The following is a 20,762-nucleotide window of genomic DNA, read 5'->3' as shown; positions in this document are numbered from 1 at the left end:
CGTGCATAGTGGAAGTAGTACAGCACCCCCAAAGTGAAGCAATGGGACATTCAAATTGAAGTTTTCAAGGGAGCGGCGTTTCACAACACACTAAAAATGACAAGAAATCAATCACACATTGTAACATTCCGAAAGAAAAAAATTGTCTCATCTCATTTTCTGAACTGCTTTATCCTCATTAAGGTCGCTGGGGGTGCTGGGGCCTATCCCAGTACACCCTGAATTGGTGGCCAGCCAATCGCAGGGCACGAGGAGACAGACAACCATGCACATTCGCACCCATATCTATACCCATGGGCAATTTAAGAGTGTCCAATCAGCCTACCTTGCATGTTTTTGGAATGTGGGGGAAACTAGAGTACCCGGAGGAAACCCACGAAGGCCCTGGGAGAAGATGCAAACTCCAGACAGGTGGACGTGAGCTGGATTTGAACCCAGGCTTCCGCTTACAAGTTTCAGCATGGATTTTCACAGTTAAAAAAAAAAATTATATTTTTTTTTTAATTAATAGCGGGGAAAAAAATCGCAAAGTAGTGAATTTGTGTTAAGTGAAGACTCAAAAATCGAGGAATTACTGTAGCAATGAACATACTTGAACTCCCATCTCTGAACCTCTTGGCCAATCATCTTAAAGCCTGGCTGTTAGACAAACTGTATGTCTCCTATGTTGTCATCATTTATGCTACAATCTAACATATATATATATATGTTCATTAACATGAATATAAATACGTTCATTAACGTGCTGTCCCTTATTAAATAAATCAAACTCAAACTCTTTGATTCCTGTTGCTAAAGCCTCATGAGAATTGCTTTATATTGTTAATATAGGTGACAGTTTTAAATGCTTTGAGATTTTTTCAATGCAAAAATAGGTTGGGAAACACTGAATTAGGAATGGAACGGTAAAAAACGGGATTACATCTTTTCACCAATCTAGAGTTTGACATTTTTGACAGTTTATTTCAGTCACCTGTTGCTCTCTTTTGTAGAAACGTCATTGGTTAAACGGCCTATTCTGGATGGGCTGGAACAAAAGCGGGCCTTGAGAACCACTTTGAAGACCCCTGCAATAGTCAAGAGGAATGCTTTTGAACACATCTACTGTGGCAATTAAGATAAACACAAGAGAAAAAAATAAACATATAGCTCTTTTGATGTGTTCCCACATCTGTGCTTTGGTTACTGAATACCAGCTATGTTTTAATACCAAATTTACTGTACGACAGCTGGATTAATCGTGGATTGATTGGTCATGCCTACAAAGTGTGGCGCAAGCATGACCATGAAACCTCCACTTTTGTATTATTTTATGCATTGTTTTAATTTTGCTTTTTCACATGATATCTACTTTTGGTTAACAGTTAGAGGCATACATGTTAAAAGTTCCTGTCCATATGTTAGATGGATTTACATCTTTAATGCCTATCAGCTGCATGTATTTTATATCGAGTAAGTGCATAAACCCTTCATTTTAAGTCTATCCACCACCAAATGATCCATTTTTAGGGAATAAAAAGCTTGCTTTCTCCCACATTAACTTCTAGGACTCTGGAATTAACTCGTAAAAGGTTTTAAAATCCTAATGTTTACTCTTGATTGTAGTTGTATATACATACTAAGTTTTTGGGGGATATGTTAATATAAATAAAATGACTTGAGAAAAAAATAGTGTGTCTTTATTAGAGGTTCAACTCCTCATAAATATTTTATTCATTAACTGATTGTTTTGTTTATGTTCCGACATTTATTTGTGGGGTAATTTATGACAATTATTTGCTAACTGTGTGAATGTGGTGTAGGGTAGTAACTATATACATCATAATTACACACAGGGAAAGAAAAAAATGTTTTCTCTGTTTATGAAACTGGAATAATGTGAGCCATTAAATAATCTTTACAGATTAATGATGAAATACTCAATGATTTCTGTGTTTACTTCCAAGATGATAAACTGTTGTATATTTGTGAAGGAAGATAATTATTGCTCACATAGAGCGGTGCAATACTGCCACTTGGCGGCCATGTAGGGTACGACTACATAAAATATATGATCTCCGGCCTGCACAAACATTTTTAAGTAGCTTTAAATCAGGGGTCTCGAACTCAATTTACCTGGGGGCCGCTAGAGGCCGAGTCTGGGTGAGACTGGGCCGCATCAGGATTTCCACAAGAAAAGCACTGATAAAACATTCAGTTCTATGCTGAGAGCAGCGGAGGAGTGTGCGCGCCGAGCGGAGTGATCGGCCTCACGGCTTCTCCTCCGCCCAGCTGATTGGAGGAATGAATGAATGAGTGAGCGAGGCACTGGACAGCCCGGCCGATGTCCCGCCCTCCAGAGCCGTATACCTCACCGTGATTGGTTCATTCAGCTCCGAACCAAAGTTCCCTCTAATTTTTTGTTGGTCTGAGCAGAAAGACAACCTCCCTGAGCGCACTGAGTACCAGTGTGAGCGACATCATCGGTCCTCGGATGATTCGCCTAAAGACGTTTCGCCGACGGACGTTTGACAGACGGGCAGGTCGCCGAATGGACGTTCCACCGAACGTTCATTCGGCCGAACGGAGGTTTCGCCGAAACGGGATTCGAACGCTCGCCCCGCCGGATCGTGTGTGTACAAGTTTTTCAACCTCGGCCCGCGGGCCATATACGGCCCGTTAGGATTTTTAATCCGGCCCGCCGCCGGTGTTGTCCAAATTATAGTAAAAATCAATGTTCGTCTACCATCAATGGCAGTCCGGGAATAAGCACTCTTGGGCAGGCAGATGTAGCAGAACCGAGCCGTAAAATGACAGCAATCGGGTCAAATCCATCCTAAAACAGCATTTAAGGATTAAATACAAATACTGGATGATATCGCGATGGAGGCAAAAAAACGTCTATAGACGTCCATTCGCCAAACGGCTCAAAATGCTCTCAAATTCGGTCAAATCCAGCTGAAAACAGCGTTTAATGATTAAATACAAATACTAGTATTTGTATTTAATCATTAAACTAACAAATACTAGTACGACCTGTCCGTCTGTCAAACGTCCGTCGGCGAAACATCTTTAGGCGAATCATCCGGTCACGACATCATCATTGCTCGCTATCGGCACACCAGTATCACACCTGCCACAAGCAGGTGCATGTCAATGTTCCCTCTAATTTTTCATGTAAAACATGCTGTAAAACAAGAAAAACATGAGTGGACAGAGCTACTGCCACTGGCTGCCACTTAAACGGCGCCATCATGGGGAAAGAGGTAAAAAAAAAAAAAAAAAAAAAAAAAAAAAAAAAAAAAAAAAAAATCGATCTTTCATATTAAGACGGGGGCCGCAAATTATCGTTCCGCGGGCCGCAGTTGGCCCGCGGGCCGCAAGTTTGAGACCCCTGCTTTAAATAGAGTTATTTAAGCGATCGGGAAATATACAGCACTCAACTAAAGTACAAATAACACATCTCAAGATATAGATAGCTTGTTTGAGTCCAGGGAGCTCAGAATAGAAAACAATATTGTCCACTTGTCTATTGTGTTAAACACTAGAAATGTTTGTTTGTTTAGTAGTGCAAGTAAACACACTCGATTAAAAGGAAAATAGCGCATAACGTTATCTCAATAGATCATTGAATGAACCGATTTCGGATGAAATTGCTCACCTTTCAGTTTGTGCACTAAAATATTGTTTGTTCAACACAACGAGTTAACAAACAGCTAACAGGAAGTTAGCTCAATGTGAATACATACAACTACGTATGTGCTAATTGACTGCTGTAAAAACATGGTCATTTTCTTGATTACTATTAATCTCCAGCGTGTTGTTATTTTAAATCTCCATCTTGTCGTTATTTTAAAATAAAACGATTTCCATGTTATCAAGTTAGTATACGGCGACACTGGGAGAGAGGTAAATGACATTTTACTCACCAAAACTTAGTAGATTCTTGTTTTCCAAGATGTTTGTGAAGCCATCGATCTTCGAAAAGTGATTCTAAAAAAATGGGGGGTGAAGTTTAATGTTAGCTTGACGTTTGCATCACATAATTATCTATGTTACCTCTTGATTGTTTACTAGATTTTAAAGAAAGCACTTCAATTTACTGCCAGCTGTGATCGAGTGTTAATAGGGCTTCGAATTAACATACATTTGCCATCTACCTAACATAACTGCTTTTCCGAAAACGTTTAAATTAAAAAAGCAAATGCTCTCGTTAGCGTACAGATTTAAAGTCAAGTCTTGATGTTTGTGTAAGTGTAATTGAACTGAAAGCACTAATGTCGACTGCAGTGTTGCATTAATACGCTAGAGGGCGTTACAGTACTGTGAGGGTCGCAGAGAAAGGAAGATGTAGTGTTTTTTCTACAAAAAAACAACTCGACACCTCGCTAAATTAAAAATAAATAAAATATACAACTTTTCCACTTACAAAATGAAGCTCTAGTCTGTTTTATTTTGAATGAGATTTCACAAAATATTGTACTCTTTGTTATCACCGCCAAGTGTCGCTGTAGAGTCGCATTGTGATTTATGTCACATTGGTCGTGACCGGACTCTTAATTAATTAGCATCTTGATCTCATCTCTTTTAAGATCAAACACCAGGTACCCCAAGTGGACTATTTTATCTTTCTATTTTCCATTTATTTGTGGTTATTGTCATTTACTGACGTGGAATTTCTACGATAAATAGCAAATTATCTTTCTGTTTAATGTAAAGTCACCAAGATTACTATAAGGTGTGTGTCCTGCAGATTTTCAAAATAAGAGTCGCTTGCTTCCTTAGGTAGGTATGTGTTTTACTTTACTATCAACAACAGGAAATGTATGTTTGTCAGTTTTTAGTCTTGCTCCCACCGTGTATACTACGGCGTGTGCGTAAACAGAGGGCTCTGTCTGCTCATGTTGGCAGCGAGGAGGAGCAGGGCTGACTGCGGACAACGATCCAACGGACTGTACGGACCCCCTGCCGCCGCTCGGATGACGACATGGCGTCCGAATCGACCCGGAGATTCACCAAGAACCTGCTAAAGCCCGGGAGCGCGGCCGAGATACGGCAGACAGCCTGCAACGCTGTCAGACACTCTGCAGTGGCGGTGAGTAAAACAGCCGGTGTCAATTGTCAAAACATGGTAGTAAAAACAGAAGGAAAAAAAGACATTCAAACGCAAGAACACGTGATCTTACTTTAATGGAACTATAAAGTCGAGCTGATTGCTGATTTTAGAGGGGGACATGATGATTACACATCCGAGGGCAAACCGCTGCATCCCATCCAGATGTACGAGAACTGCCATTGACATTCATCTTGCATCTTTCTATGCAGTGCAGGCATCAGTGCAGCAATGCTTCGTCTCTATTGATCCCACGGGGTGCTGGGTGGGTGGGCAGGGGGGGATCCACTGTCTTTAAATGGTTAATATGTCTCTCATGCTCTCATCTATATCCATTCAAAACCCGCACAATGGTTTACGGCGTGACCATGACGACGCAGTGTGGGGGGAAAGGTGTTTTGGAGATGAATGAAATAGTGGCTTGGTAGTAGCTTAGTCTGGAAAATGGAGGAAACATGACAGCAACCAATAGGCTTCATTTACTACCATCTTTTCTATTATGGTTCCATATTATGGGGAAGGTGAGGTTCAGTGGGCGTGCCACGCCTGGTAGATCGCGAGGAGATTTTTATTGACGTAAAGGATGAACGATGGGGAGGTCTGGGTAAATTAAAAAGAAAAAAATAAGACAAGCTGGACAATGTGAGTGGTCCGTGTTTTCGATTTGCTGGAAGGACACAATCGAGTGAGGATGGGGTTTTTTTGTGTCTGTTCTTCAGATTTGCATGAAGAAAGGTCACTTCACTCCACTATGCTCACCGCATTCTGCTCGATGGAGTGTTAGTGTGTCAGTAGGACACAGTGGCGTGCGGCGTGCATAATTGATTGCAATACATGTGTGGACGTTATGGTATTTGGGGGAGGATTTGTGGATATTGCGGTTCTAATATTTTCAGATTGTGGCAACGCCCAAGAGATCATTTAAAAAAAAAACGGCGTTACGTCTACTTACAAATTAATTCGTTCCAGAAGTAGTTTTGTAACTTGAATTTTTTGGTGAGTAGAGATGCATTCTACATGTAAAAGCTCTAATACAAGGGTGTCAGACTCGGGTTGGTTCACGGGTTGCTTTAACGTCAACTTGATGTCACGTGGGCTGGACCATTTTAGATATAATATTTAGATTTTTTATTATAAATTGATTACAAGAACTGGATTAAAAGACCTGAATATTCAGTTTTTTATAGATCTAAAACAATGTTTATTTTACCTTTTTTTTTAAATATATTTTTAGATTTTACAAAATGATTTTTGAACTAAAAACACAGAAAAAAATGGATTAAAAAAATGACAATTATTGATTTAAAAGGGGGAAAATCAGGAAATGTAAAACACATCTATACTCTCCATTTTAATTAGATTCTAAAACACAAAGTCGGCACTCATGATTTACTTTCCCGGGCCACACAAAATGATGCGGCGGGCCAGATTTGGCCCCCGGGCCGCCACTTTGACACCTGTGCTCTAATATGTTACAAAAAAACGTGTAAAAATTCTAAAAGTATACCAATGTTGTTTAAAATATGTGAGAAACACAAAAAAAGACATTTTTCAGAGGTGGAATTGCCTATATGGAGAATAAAAATGTCAATAAAATCCTATATTTCCAAAAAGTTGGTCAAATAGCACAAGCGAGGTTTCCTCTGAACCAAGTAGGCTATAAAAAGTCTACCCACCCCTCTTCAAATGTCAGGATTTGCAACATAATATATTTTTTTTCAGAAAATAATGTGAAATGTCATGAATACACACTTTCCAATTTACTTGATTTTAGTTCTTAGTTTTAGTGTCTTAAGAAGGCGTCCATGTTGACAATGAGAATGTAAAAACTCCCTCGCAAAATAGCTATTGCTCTCGCCGCTCTGCTCGCGCTGGTCCACACTGTTGCCATGACAATCTATTCTTTTGACTGCAACTGCCCAGTTACACTACTAATACTTCCCCACTGGTACGGTACCAAACAAGTTATGAAAACTAATCCTCACGAACCCAAATGATGCCAAATCTAGTACTCAACAACCTCACTTTACATTGACATCTTCTATCCACCAATGACTGCTTCCTATAACAAACCAACATGAACTTTTTCCAAGACCCTGATACTATGAAAACAGATTTTAAAATCATCTTAGAAGTCCGAGATGGTCACCGCGATCGGAATGTGGGTTAAATGTGCTGGTATGATGCCGCTACCATCCACAAGCTCAGTCTAAGCGGGCGTGTAAAATGTCCACGGGCGTTACGCATAGATGTTTTGTGTCCATGCGTTAATGCATGGGCTTTTTTTCCTGCTAGTGAAAAGAAAGCAGGTCAGCAAAAGCTGGCCCTTTGGCGTAACAGTCATTGAAGCGTGATGCTTTCATTCTCACTCTCATTGACCATCTCTTTCATTTTTGCTCATTCACTGATTTTTCGGCCTCTTCTCTTGTAATGCTACCACAAATCTCTTTCATCCTCCTATTTTTTTTTTGCTGTAAAGGCTAGGATTTCTTTATAATGCCTCTTCCTTGGCAGACCACCCATCTTCCAATGTTGGGATGTCTTTTTTGTGTGGTCTCAGATACTTGTAGGAACAACTTGACAGGTTGTAAAGTTAGGTGCCAGCCATATTAACCACACGAGCAACGGTACACGGTCGATTGGTCGCCGGAAGGTTATTGATGATTACCATTTAAATCGTTGCTCAAATTCTCTAAATACAAACTGCGAATGACTATTTAGTCATACTTAATGCCCTAGTATTTATTAGGCTAAAGAAAAGCTCCAAATTTCCCGGAATTTTATTGTTTTTTTGTTGGAGAACTTGTTAAGACCCTGACTGACGTCGCTTCTTAAAGGGACAACGCATGTACTTCCATACAAACTCTTCTACACTCACACGTCGGCTCAGTGAAACTGCTCATGGCCATTGTTGGCTTTTATTCATGCGTAGACCGTGTTGTTTTACCTTGTTTTGTCGCCGGTCTTTTGGTCGGCCGTTGTCGCGGTCGGGGCGACCAAAAGACCGGCGACCAAAAGACGGCGACCAAAAGACGGCGACCAAAAGACGGCGACCAAAAGACGGCGACCAAAAGACCGCACATGCGAGCCACAAACCCGCACTTGCATCCCATAATCTTCATGCAGCTGGGCCGCCATGACGGCTGCGCTTAGCCTACGTTTTTCTCTGTTAATTGGGATGGAACCACTCACTGCCACCGACAGGTGCATTTTTCAATATGGAGGATCTCATTTAGCTCATGTGTAAAATGTAGGTTTGTAAAACACTGTCATGATGCTAAAATGCTCATTTTTTTGTTCTTTTCTCAGGTTTTAGTTCAACCCATATTAAACCTCCTATGACAGGATTGAATTAAAATGATAGATATAGATGTATATTACATTTCCTGATTTTCCCCCCCTTTTAAATCAATATTTTCAATTTTTTAATCCATTTTTTCTGTGTTTTTAGTTCAAAAATCATAAATCATTTTGTAAAATCTAAAAATATATAAAAATATTTTCTGTTTTCCACTTTAATATGGAACATAAAGAAAAAAATGGTTTCCTTTTGAAATCAATGAAGAGATTTTTCCTTACTAAGAAAAAAAGCTCAAATAAACATTGTTTTAGATCTATAAAAAAAACTGAATATTCAAGGCTTTTGATCCAGTTCTTTTAATCCATTTATTTAAAAAAATCTAAATATTATATCTAAAATGGTCCGGCCCACATGAAATCAAGTTGACGTTAATGCGGCCCGCGAACGAACCCGAGTCTGACACCCTTGTCTTATGACGAAAGAACATAAATAGAAACACTTTTCCGCAATGTGATAAACGGCCCTTAACTTTTTGATTTGATTGACATTTACACAATAATAATACATGATCACTTGGGCAAAAAATGAAGCAACACTTTAGTGGTTTTCCTCAAACTCCAATTCCCCAAACAGTCATTTCCTTGACAAGCACTTTGAATATTTTCCCACGCCAATTCCAACCAACCAAATCTGGTAGTCTGACGGTCTCAATGTGTTAAATTCCGGTCGTGTGAAAATTTCAACATCACTCTTAAAGACCTATTTCCTTCCCTTATTTTCAGATTTTTATCAACGACCTGAAGCACACAAATAGGTCACATCTGCCCAACATGTGCGTCTATGTGTGTGTTTTTGTTTTTTCTGCTGATTCTTAAGCTTTGCCGGGTCTGTTGACGTGCAATTTATCAAGCATCTGCTTTCTGATCTTGTAAATGGACTCCTTTGGTGTTCCTTTTTAGGCTAATATTTTTTTTTTGGTTGAGCTTGAGCTTCATTTTATTCCCCCTCTTCTTAGATTGATCTAAAACAGGGGTGTCAGACTCGGGTTGGTTGGCGGGCCGCGTTAACGTCAACTCGATTTCATGTGGGCCGGACCATTTTAGATAGAATATTTAGATTTTTTTTTAATAAATGGATTAAAAGAACTGGATTAAAAGCCCTGAATATTCAGTTTTTTAAAGATCTAAAACAATGTTTATTTTAGCTTTTTTTATATATATATATTTAGATTTTTTTATATAAATGGATTAAAAGAACCAGGATTAAAAGCCCTGAATATTCAGTTTTTTATAGATCTAAAACAATGTTTATTTTAGCTTTTATATATATATATATATTTATATATATTAAGATTTTTTTTATAAATGGATTAAAAGAACTGGATTAAAATCCCTGAATATTCAGTTTTTTATAGATGTAAAACAATGTTTATTTGAGCTTTTTTATATATTTTTAGATGAAACAAAATGATTTTTGAACAAAAAACACAGAAAAAATGGATTAAAAATGACAATTATTGATTTGAAAGGGGGTAAATCAGGAAATTTAATATACAACTATATGCTTCATTTTAATTTGATCCTAAAACTGAAAGTCGGCACTCATGATTGACTTTCCCGGGCCACACAAAATGATGCAGCGGGCCAGATTTGGCCCCCGGGCCGCCACTTTGACACAATTATCTAAAATGACTGGGCTACCTGTAAGATGTCATTTTAGCGAGACAGAATTTGACCAATAGAAGGCATTTTCCATACGAATGGAGCGTATTTGGAAAGGACTTTAGCGTCAAGTCGACTCTTGGCGACTTGTCTACTCGTCCGTGGTCAACCGGGACGCTCCTCCCGCCACGTAAGAGCGACTTTTACGAGACAGACGAACGAACCGATGCTGAAAATCAATTGGCCCAGAGGAGAGGAACTGCTTATGTTAACAGTGAGCTTTGCTATCTGTGCAGCGGTTACCACGGCAACAGAGGAAGGTCAATTAAGATGGAATTCTAACAGGAAGCCCCGCCGTCACTCCTCAAGGATGTCGTTCGTTTCCTTTGTTCCGTCGTTTTATCGCACTTGTTGCAATTTCGGTTGCTTTTGCTCTTATTTCGTCTCATTGCATTTTGTAAAATTTCCATATCTTTCATATTTTGTGACCATGGTCACGCTCAGACATGCCATTAAACCGTGAAAAACAAAAACTGTTTGGAGTATAAAGGCTTGGGGTTTTCTGCCTAAGGCCTTGAAACATTTTTTATTGTGATATTTCCAGAAATACTCATATTTTTTCATATTTATTCTTGTCAATATCTCTTGTTTCTGTTACGTAAGCGTGGCGTCGTAGTTGGAAGCAATCATGGCGACCAGGACGTGGAATGCTCTCACAAAAAACTTTAAAACTTGAGGCAGGAATCTTTAGAAAATAACAAGGACTTAAAAATCAAATCGCCGCCTCGTGGTGTAGTGGTTCACTCGCCTGACTTTGGTGCGGGCTCAATTCCCGCTGGTGGCGGTATGATTGGGGTGCGGATGGTCGTTTGTCTCTCTGTGTGCCCTACGACTGCCTGGCGACCAGTCTAGGGTGTAATCTGCCTTTCGCCCAAAGACAGCTGGGTTAGTCTCCAGCAACCCCCGCAACCCTTTCGAGGATGAAAAATGAAGATGAAAGAAATCAAATCACAAAACCAAAACCCGACAGAAGACATGGCGAGACGAGAAACATGAGACATGGCGTGGTCATTTAGCATGGAGTAAACAAAGCAGACCACCCGACAATGACTCACAAACACACAGGGTTTAAATAGACACACACAAACTGATGACCAAATCACGCACAGCTGGTTAGAAGAGGAAGGGAAGGCTGGAGAGAGCACACACACACACACACACACACACACAAACACACACACACCACCCAAATCCGTAACAAGACGTGACAGTTTTAATCTAGATTGCCTCATTCAGAATTTTTTAAATTCATTTCTCCCGATGATTCAGAATGATGAAAGAAGATGAATAGTTTTTTGACGTCTTGATAACTTTCGAACCGGGAACGGCCATGATTGAGTGTATATCTTCTTCTCAATGACTCATTCACACACAGACAAAAAAACAGAAAAATATCAACGGAGAGAAGCGCAAGAAGAAACAACAACAAAGCCGGCGCTGTCCAACCATGAATCGGCCCACTGTTTGACCGCACAGTCATCGTGACCGTGCACGGCCGAATGCCTTCGCCAATATTCAACCTTCGTCCACCGACAAAGGAAAACGAGGTCACTGCGAAGTTTGGCGAAGTCGCTAATAGCTCTGGTCAGACTCAAGCTTCTCCTTTGGGCCTGGTTGTCTGCAAGGTCTCAAAGCCACCCCTAAAACCTCGCAGGATGCCACCTCGTCTCTCTTCCCAGGCCTCCGAGGAGAAAAGGGGGACGTCGGGTGGGACCACTCCACATATCTGCTCCAAGAATAGTTCGCCGACTCTCTTGTGTGTGAATTGAAGTGTTGTGTCTCACTCGGCATTCCAGAGTAGGAGGCCTGAATATGCTAGTGCCATTAGCGTCTGCCCCCTCGCTGCCTTTATTTTGCCCTGAAGCAGCAGCCATCACATGCAAACGTGGGTTTTAGGATGCTTCACTGGGAATATTGACATTAGATTGATGTGCAATAAAAATGAAGTGAGCTAAGAAAAAGTCACCAGTGTTTTTAGCTCACTTCATTTTTATTATATAGCAATCTTTTTATGACTACTTATGTGAAGTGAGCAAAATAGAAAAAAAACTGACCACTTTGGTCACTTTTTTTTAGCTCACTTCATTTTTATTGTTCACAGTAATCCCTCGTTTATCACGTCTTCACTTATCGCGATTTTTCCCCTGCTATTAATTATTCTTCACTGCTTATCCTCACTAGGGTTGTAGGGGGTGCTGCAGCCTATTCCAGCTGACTTGGCGGGGGGGACAAACTGAATTGGTGGCCAGCCAATCATAGGGCACGAGGAGACAAACAACCATTCACACTCACACTCACACTAGGGGCAATTTAGAGTGTCCAATCAGTCTAGAGCACAGGTGTCAAAGTGGCGGCCCGGGGGCCAAATCTGGCCCGCCGCATCATTTTGTGTGGCCCGGGAAAGTAAATCATGAGTGCTGACTTTCTGTTTTAGGATCAAATTAAAATGAAGAGTATAGATGTGTATTACATTTCCTGATTTTCCCCCTTTTAAATCAACAATTGTATTTTTTTTATCCATTTTCTGTGTTTTTAGTTAAAAAATCATTTTGTAAAATCTAAAACTATATTAAAAAAAGCTAAAATAAACATTGTTTTAGATCTTTAAAAAACTGAATATTCAGGGATTTTAATCCAGTTTTTTAAATCCATTTATAAACAAAAAAATCTAAATATTATATCTAAAATGGTCCGGCTCACGTGAAATCAAGTTGACGTTAAAGCGGCCTGCGAACCAACCCGAGTCTGACACCCTTCTAGAGCATATAATTATACAGCTTTTGCGTATTTTCATAGTTTCGAGACCCCAGCATAATGTTTATGACTCCAATGGCGGCCATTCTTCCTTTTATTAATGTGGTAATGAATGAAATTCGTATTGGCATTCTATATTTAGTCACTGTGTGCTAATTGTTTTGTTTTGTTAGATAGCCTCATTGCTCATTACTTCTTTTGTGAGTGAATTCAGTCACATAATACTTGTTTAGCTCACATTTGGCTCACATTCAAACTGCACCATCAATAAAAGGAATGAAGATGCGAAAAAAAAAAAACTTAGAGACCGAATATAGTTTAGTAATTCTCTTCTACGTTAAAATTATTGATCGATTTCCTTCTGAGACAGTTCTGAGACCCCAATTTTTCCTTGCCATCCCCCTGCTGCCGATGTAGCGCTTGTACAACCTCAAGCCAAGTCGGGAACTGTTAAAACAGAACCGTTAATCCCTTTTTTTTACCCCTTTAAGATACGCTTCATGTACGCTTTGATCAGTCGCATTCACTCAAGAGTAATCCCGTCCAGCCGGACCTGTCCCTTTTGACCCGAGAGCACAAGTTATAAAAAAAAAAAAGAAGCCACTGAGACGAGCTGCCATTAATAATCTTTCCAGGTCGAGGGAAAGCTTCCCTGATAAAACCATTAAGTCCATGTCAGCGGTTCAGAAAAGATGAAAGAAGAGTTGGACAAGCTGCCAACGTGTCGCACAATTGGGAAAAATAGCATCGTTAATTATCCAGTTGGGTCATTCTGCTTGCCAGACATTTTTCAGGTAATGCAAACATACAATTTTTTTTTTCTTCTTCAGTTCTGGTATATTCAGGGAGACGGATCATGTTCTTGACTAATCCCGTTAACAATTAAACTGCCAAAAAAGACATTGTTTGTGGGTGTTCTTAGACTGCGAAACTAGCCGAACAAAAGCAATTCAGTCTTTTCTACCGCGCCAAAGCTTTCGCATTTATTACTATACTATTTTAGCACACTTTTGTTTCAGAAGTTAAGGAGTGTTTAGGGCAGGGGTGTCAGACTCGGGTTGGTTCGCGGGCCGCGTTAATGTCAACTCGATTTCATGTGGGCCGGCGGACCATTTTAGATATAATATTTAGATTTTTTTTAGTAAATGGATTAAATGAACTGGATTAAAAGCCCTGAATATTCAGTTTTTATAGATCTAAAACTATGTTTATTTTAGCTTTTTTTAAATATTTTTAGATTTTACAAAATGATTTTTTTGAACTAAAAACACAGAAAAAAATGATTTAAAAAATTACAATTATTGATTTAAAAGGGGGAAAATCAGGAAATTTAATATATATCTATACTCTTCATGTGAATTTGATCCTAAAACAGAAAGTCGGCACTCATGATTTACTTTCCCGGGCCACACAAAATGATGCGGCGGGCCAGATTTGGCCCCCGGGCCGCCACTTTGACATATGTGGTTTCGGGCATGATTCACGTAACAAGTTCAGGATGAGGACAAACTTTTAAAGCTGATAGAGCAACAGGAAACGGCAATCATCGGGGACGATTTCCGAGTGACATGCTTTGGAACGAGAGGAGGGGATGTGGCTTGTTGTAGTTTGATTTGGCTCCGATACCCCCAACCACTTCACCTAGTCCGGAAACGAGCCGTGTAACTGTCTCAAGCGGAACAGATGCCGGTCGGTGTTGAGAGAGGAATTATGCTATTACATATATTCTTATTATTATTTATATACTACAATCTTGAGATTTGATGAGCAGATGAAATGAGCCCAGCAGGATGAAGTGAACCTTTCATTGCCTTTGCCGTTTCTAATTATTCCCTGATGAAAGCCACTGTTAAACGTGCACCTCTGTCTCTCATTTTCGCATTTTCGGGTTTTATTTCAGTGGACCTTTATCATGCCGCCTCATCTACTTCCAAATGTCGGAACAATACACCGGGGGGTTTCGACCAGTAGAGATTTCAAGGGTGGGATGCCATGTGGGAGAGTGAATTAATCAAGCTGCAACCATGTGACAGTAGTTATGCGTCTCTCTGCTGCTACCGCTGCTACATGCATGCAGTTTGCTGAATAGAATTTTGTCTATGGCTTTTTTTAATGGCTTTCTTGTTAAGATGCTTATTCAGGACTTGAACAGCAGGATGGCAATAGAATGCACAGTATGTTGGTGTCTTGAGGTGTGCCATTAATTAATTTCAGACGCACAAAAGAACATTTTTAATGTCGAGAGCATGGCGCTATTCAGTTTCGTGTTTAAAAAACGTGTTTTCTCGATTAATTTGACTCTGTGGAGCAGTATATGGCAAACATACGCGTATACTACTTGGACATGTTGACACGTAAACGATGCTCAGCCCACCTTTGAGTTGTCATATCAGCTGTCTATATTTGTTCAAATATCTGTTAGTTTTATAGGCACCGCATCTTCATTGCTATTCATGAGCTCACATTTGGTGTTTTGCATTGTTTGTTCATTATAAGGGAGACAAACCGTCCAGTTTTATGGCTCATTTAAATACACAGTGTCATGTTGGCTTCAGCAGGGAAGCACAGACTTCCCTGTCCCCAGCCACTTCATCCAGTTTTTCGCATGGCATTCCCGAGCCAGCCAAAAGACAGTCTCCCAGCCTTGTCCCACTGGGACATGCCCGGAACTCCTCAGCTGGGACGCCCAGACTTCCCTGTCCCCAGCCACTTCATCCAATTTTTCGCATGGCGTTCTCGAGCCAGCCGGGAGACATAGTCTCCCAGCCTTCTCCCGGTGGGACGTGCCCAGAACACCTCAGCATGGAGGCACAGACTTCCCTGTCCCCAGCCACTTCATCCAGTTTTTTGCATGGCGTTCCCTAGCCAGCCGGTAGACATAATCTCCCCAGCCTTCTCCCTGCGGTACATGCCTGGAACACCTCAGCAAGGAGGCATCCAGGGGGCATCCTAATCAGATGCCCGAGCCAACTCATCGAAGGAGCCTCTCCTCCCCGCACGACCGAGCCACATTTTACCACGTTAAATGATGAACTACACAATGGCTGCTGATTTCCCTCTCCAAATAATTTGAAGTAGGATCCTCTCCATTTGGTGCGACATTTTTAACAATATCGCCCTGTCTTCCTCACACACCCTTTCCCAGCAGTTGTTACTCACAAGTCTCCACCCGTTCTCCCACTTTCGTTCTCTCGTTCTCCAACACGTATTCCGCCGCAGGTCTTAAGTTCTCGGTTAAAGACATTTTAATAGCTTCCTTTTCTAAATAAAGCGGCTGCCAGCTCGCAGATAGCATCGCTGGCTCTCAGCGCCTCCTGCAGAGTGTTTTAAAGTGACAGCGTGCTGTGTTTCGCTCTCAGCACTAGATGGCATTGATAGGGAGTGTATGGCTTCCAGTTGCCTCCTCAATTGAAAATGACACAGTCATAAGACAGTAAATGACCAGAAAAGGTGGAAGAAACATTTATTTCAAGTTGGACTTGACACTGAGCTTTCAGGTAAAGTAGCAAGCCGTGTTTTTTTAGAGTGCATATCAACACGAGGAGGGGAGATGTGGAGAAAAAAAATATGCTGTGTTCTTTGGATCTGCTCCAAATTGTCAGGAACTCTCTCTCCATTGGCCGATGATTTGACTGGCCCCCAAAGACTTTAGATATGTATACAAAATGGCGTTCACAGATGGAGATGTAATCCAGTATTGGTTCCTTAAGAGTCAATTGGCAGTCTGGTAAAATGAGTTTTCCGACATGCCATGACCTTTTTTTACATTTGGAATGGGAACAATGGTGTTTTATTGATATCAATGAGCTCGACAAGATAAATGCAAGGACACTGTAGAGACATTTTTCTAGAAATCGAATTAATCTGTTAAAGTGCTGAGCTTTTCTGCATAGTACAATTAAGATAGAGCTGACTGTATACAATTAACATACAATGTTAATTTTTTTTGTTCCAATGTGGCATAGCCAGTTCCCAAAAGACATAATAACATTTCCTATCATTTGAAACATTACGGTAATTCCCTATTCCCGCCCATCTACAACACGACCACTATATTATTGTCCTATCATAACCACAGCATCCCATTTTGTTGCTTAATTCCACATGAAAAAGCAACAAACTATTTAAAACCATACAATAGGCAACTTTTTTACGCTTACCCTCTCTACTCCATCTTTCTCCCCGACCTCGTGCCTTAAAGTGACAGCATCCCTACTGCACCGGTCACCATGGAAACCAGAAACAGTGTTCTCATCGGGGCCCCGCGCCACATCAAACGCCACGTTAGTCCGCCGCCGCCAGCTCTTCGGGGAACCAACCATACCCCGGCGAACTGCTTACCACGGCAGTTTCCGGGACTTTTATTAGCCTCACGTCGCTCCTTCTCCTTTGAATCCTGTAAAACGACACGCATTTATCTATTGTGTAAATAGTTCCACCGCGTGGCCCACGACGCTCACGCACACCCGTAAAGGCGGTCCGCGTTGAGACAGACGGGGGATACGTAGACCGAGGCCGCACAGCTGGGAGACATTAGCCCCGCAAATTGATGGCAGCACCCTGATGATGTCATCTTTTTGACTTTGATAAACATATATATTGTGCATTTTGGAACCCTGGCCAAAAGCAACGAGGCTATTCAAAGACCCGTGTGTGCATTGGAACACACACCAATGTGTGTTAATACCTAGATAAAGAGGGGAATAAAAGAACAGCTGTTTTCATTTTACTTTTTACTGTCAAAAGAGTAATTGCTAGTTGCAGACTCAGTTGTTTTATTCATTATTTTTTTTAAGTATGACTTTAGACTAATGGTTATTGGCTGACATATTTCCTTTCCCACCCCACACAAAGAGACATACGGCGGTAGAGTGTATTACTTGTCGATCTTTAATAGTAATTGTTGCATGGATATGAACGAACAAAACTTTTATTTGATAGACCGAAGGGGGGCCATGAACTGGTCGAGGAGGACCAGAGTATTTTGGAAAAGTATAACGTCGCACTCTCACCATTTCAGTGAAAAGCTCGGAACAGGAAATTTTAATCTGGCTCAGGTTTTTCATCGTAGGATGTCGTAGGCGGGATGATGATAACTTTGTCAGCAATGTCAATACAGTGAATTGTCTCCTCTAAAACCTGGATACAATTCAGGAAACCTTACTAGTGATATATATATATATATATATATATATATATATATATATATATATATATATATATATATATATATATATATATATACATATATATACATATATACATATATACATATATACATATATATACATATACATATAGATGTATGTATTTATATATATATATATATATATATATATATATATAAACATACACACACATGCACATACACACATACACACACACACATACATACACATACATACATACACACATACACACCCATACACACGCACACATACACACATACACGCACACATGCACACATGCACACATACGCACACATACATACACACATGCACACACATGCACACACATATACATACATATACATATCATCAGTTATTTGATTCAGAGGTGTGTTTTTACTTAATACGCATTTTTTTTGCGTAGTCATGGATACAAAAGATGCAAATGAGTAAAATGACACTTTGGAATAAACCATTAAGTCTGCTTCTGTAATGCTTTCTGCAGGTGATCTTTTGTAAATACATTTACATTTGTCTTCCCAGCGGTTGCATATACCTGCTCTCTTTTGCATAAATATATCATGTATAGACACATGAAGAACAATTAGAAATAAAAATACACGTGCTAGGCAGGTGGGGTGCTTCGTCACTACTTGTCTAATTATGGCCCAAGAAGATCTCCATGGATACCTCAGCAGGAAGCTAACAGCGTGAGAGCGTGTGGCTCTCTACGCCATGTGTCACTTGCAAGAAGAAGAAAAATGAAATTTATACATTTCATGTCGAAGCTGCAAAGGAAATTCAATAGAAGAAAATTTCAACAGTGCTTTATTGCAATTTTAGACAGCACATTAGGGCTGTAGCTTCAGCACTAAATCCGCCCACTCCTTATTTTCCCTCCTCGTTCTGCTCTGTTGCTCACAAATACTTTACAACCAGCTGCCCAGAGCCTCAAACAATGTTCACATTGCCTATTTTTTTTAGTCTGGAGCCCAGTGAGCACGCTCAGAAAAAAAAACACACACTGCTAAGTTTAATATATGCACATTTCGGGGATGAAAAAAAAACCCAGCTCAGTCTGCAGTAAAAGGGCGTGTAGTGGTTCGTCACTGCGCCACCTCCTAGGCTTCCCGTGAAAGCCAGGAAAGAAATGCAGTGATTGGGAGGAGGATTCATCAAAGAAAGTGCAGCAGAATGATCAAAACCGATGTCATTTTTTGAAGGAACCGTAGCAGCTGCCGCTAGTCATCTGACGCTTATTTGCATTCTGCTGTTTGTCTGGGTGAGCTGTGATGGGCTGAACTGCACACTGATGCAGTCACTGTGTGTATTTGTGTGTCTGTGGATGGGTGGGTGTGTATGTGAGTGAGAGAGAGAGAAAAAGAGAGAGTAAGAGAGAGAGAGAGAGAGCGGTAGGGAGAGACGACACTAAGGCTGCTCGGGTGCTTTCCAGTCATAGCCACGGGAAGAACGGGAATCAGGGGGCTAGGTGCTGGCCAGAAAAGACCAGAATGGAGCCTCCAGGACTTGACAAGGCTTAAACAGGTCTTACCCCGACTCGGCTGGACCGGCGGCTTTGACCGGACTCGGCGTCCCAGTACACCAGTCCCCTGTTGACCAGTGGCTGGCACTTGCTGATTGACAAGGGCTTATTGCCCGGGGACACCCGTTCTGCTTATTATGGGCTGCTCTGCCAGCGTCGTCTTACTTCTACGCTCAGTGGGTGGGGCAGACTGCGGCCACATGTGTTCACGGCAGAACCCGCCGTCAATGGATGCTGCAACGCCCACCCTGGAAGGCTACACCACTGCCAGCTCACCTCTGACCATCATTGTCATGGTAACCGCCTCTGATGCTCCTACGCCTTATGCATGTAGTATTTTCTTGTCACACTATCTTCCTGGTCTGAGTCCATTTTTTACCTCACACAAATTCAGTTTTTGTCGTCTCATTATAGAGCAGGTGTTTAATTTTCATGATTTTTACCTCAGTTGGGTTTTGCTATAGCGCAGAATATTTCAGTTTTTAGGATACACGAACTTAGCACCAAGTGGGGTAGAAATCTAAGATCATTTTAAGAATACGTATAGTTCACCCCCCAAAGGTGGTCATGCATAGATGTGACAAGTGTTTAATTTATTAACGATCGCTTGTTGGGGATGTACAACTAGTTTGGATTGGATGTATATCGGTATTCAATTATTGATGCCTTATGCCACATGTGTCAAAGTGGTGGCCCGGGGGCCAAATCTGGCCCGCCGCATCATTTTGTGTGGCTCGGGAAAGTAAATCATGAGTGGCGACTTTCTGTTTTAGGATCAAATTAAAATGAAGAGTATAGATGTATATTACATTTCCTGATTTTCCCCCTTTTAAATCAATAATTGTCCTTTTTTAATCCATTTTTCTGTGTTTTTAGTTCAAAAATCATTTTGTAAAATCTAAAAATATATTTTAAAAAGCTAAAATAAACATTGTTTTAGATCTATAAAAAACGGAATATTCGGGGCTTTTAATCCAGTTCTTTTAATCCATTTATCAAAAAAAAATCTAAATATTACATCTACAATATCTCTCTTTTGGTGGTGGGCTCAAGCGAGAAAAAGGAACCAACGCTTCATTATCACAAAAGTTCTAACCTCACCGCAATTGCTAATTCGGTAGGTCGTTCGGGGCGTTTCGGCGTCTTTTTAAGGTACGCCCAATTTGCAGGGAGAAGGTTAATC

At 40.7% G+C, this 20,762-nt stretch overlaps 1 protein-coding gene and 1 long non-coding RNA gene across 4 annotated transcripts in view; one reads left to right on the top strand and one right to left on the bottom strand.

Annotated features, from left to right (window-relative positions):
• Nucleotides 1-4,230, bottom strand: LOC144083425 (uncharacterized). The gene is made up of 4 exons (XR_013303546.1): nucleotides 4,039-4,230; nucleotides 3,909-3,972; nucleotides 974-1,067; nucleotides 1-90 (listed from the first exon to the last, which is right to left on the bottom strand). It is a non-coding gene; the product is annotated as an uncharacterized LOC144083425 (long non-coding RNA).
• Nucleotides 4,231-19,147: 14,917 nt separating this feature from the next.
• Nucleotides 19,148-20,762, top strand: part of dock10 (dedicator of cytokinesis 10) — a 38,553-nt gene continuing 36,938 nt past the window's right edge. For 2 of the 3 annotated variants that reach the window (XM_077611261.1, XM_077611259.1), the window contains exon 1: nucleotides 19,148-19,875. In XM_077611261.1, the coding sequence (XP_077467387.1) occupies nucleotides 19,717-19,875 (159 nt within the window). In that variant the 5' untranslated portion in view covers nucleotides 19,148-19,716. The remainder of the gene's footprint in view (nucleotides 19,876-20,762) is intronic. The other variant, XM_077611260.1, reaches the window with a different exon arrangement.

This window comes from Stigmatopora argus, chromosome 10 (genome assembly GCF_051989625.1).
Source record: "Stigmatopora argus isolate UIUO_Sarg chromosome 10, RoL_Sarg_1.0, whole genome shotgun sequence".
In the NCBI taxonomy this organism is placed as follows: Eukaryota; Metazoa; Chordata; class Actinopteri; order Syngnathiformes; family Syngnathidae; genus Stigmatopora; species Stigmatopora argus.
This window is presented reverse-complemented; position numbering and strand designations above follow the sequence as displayed.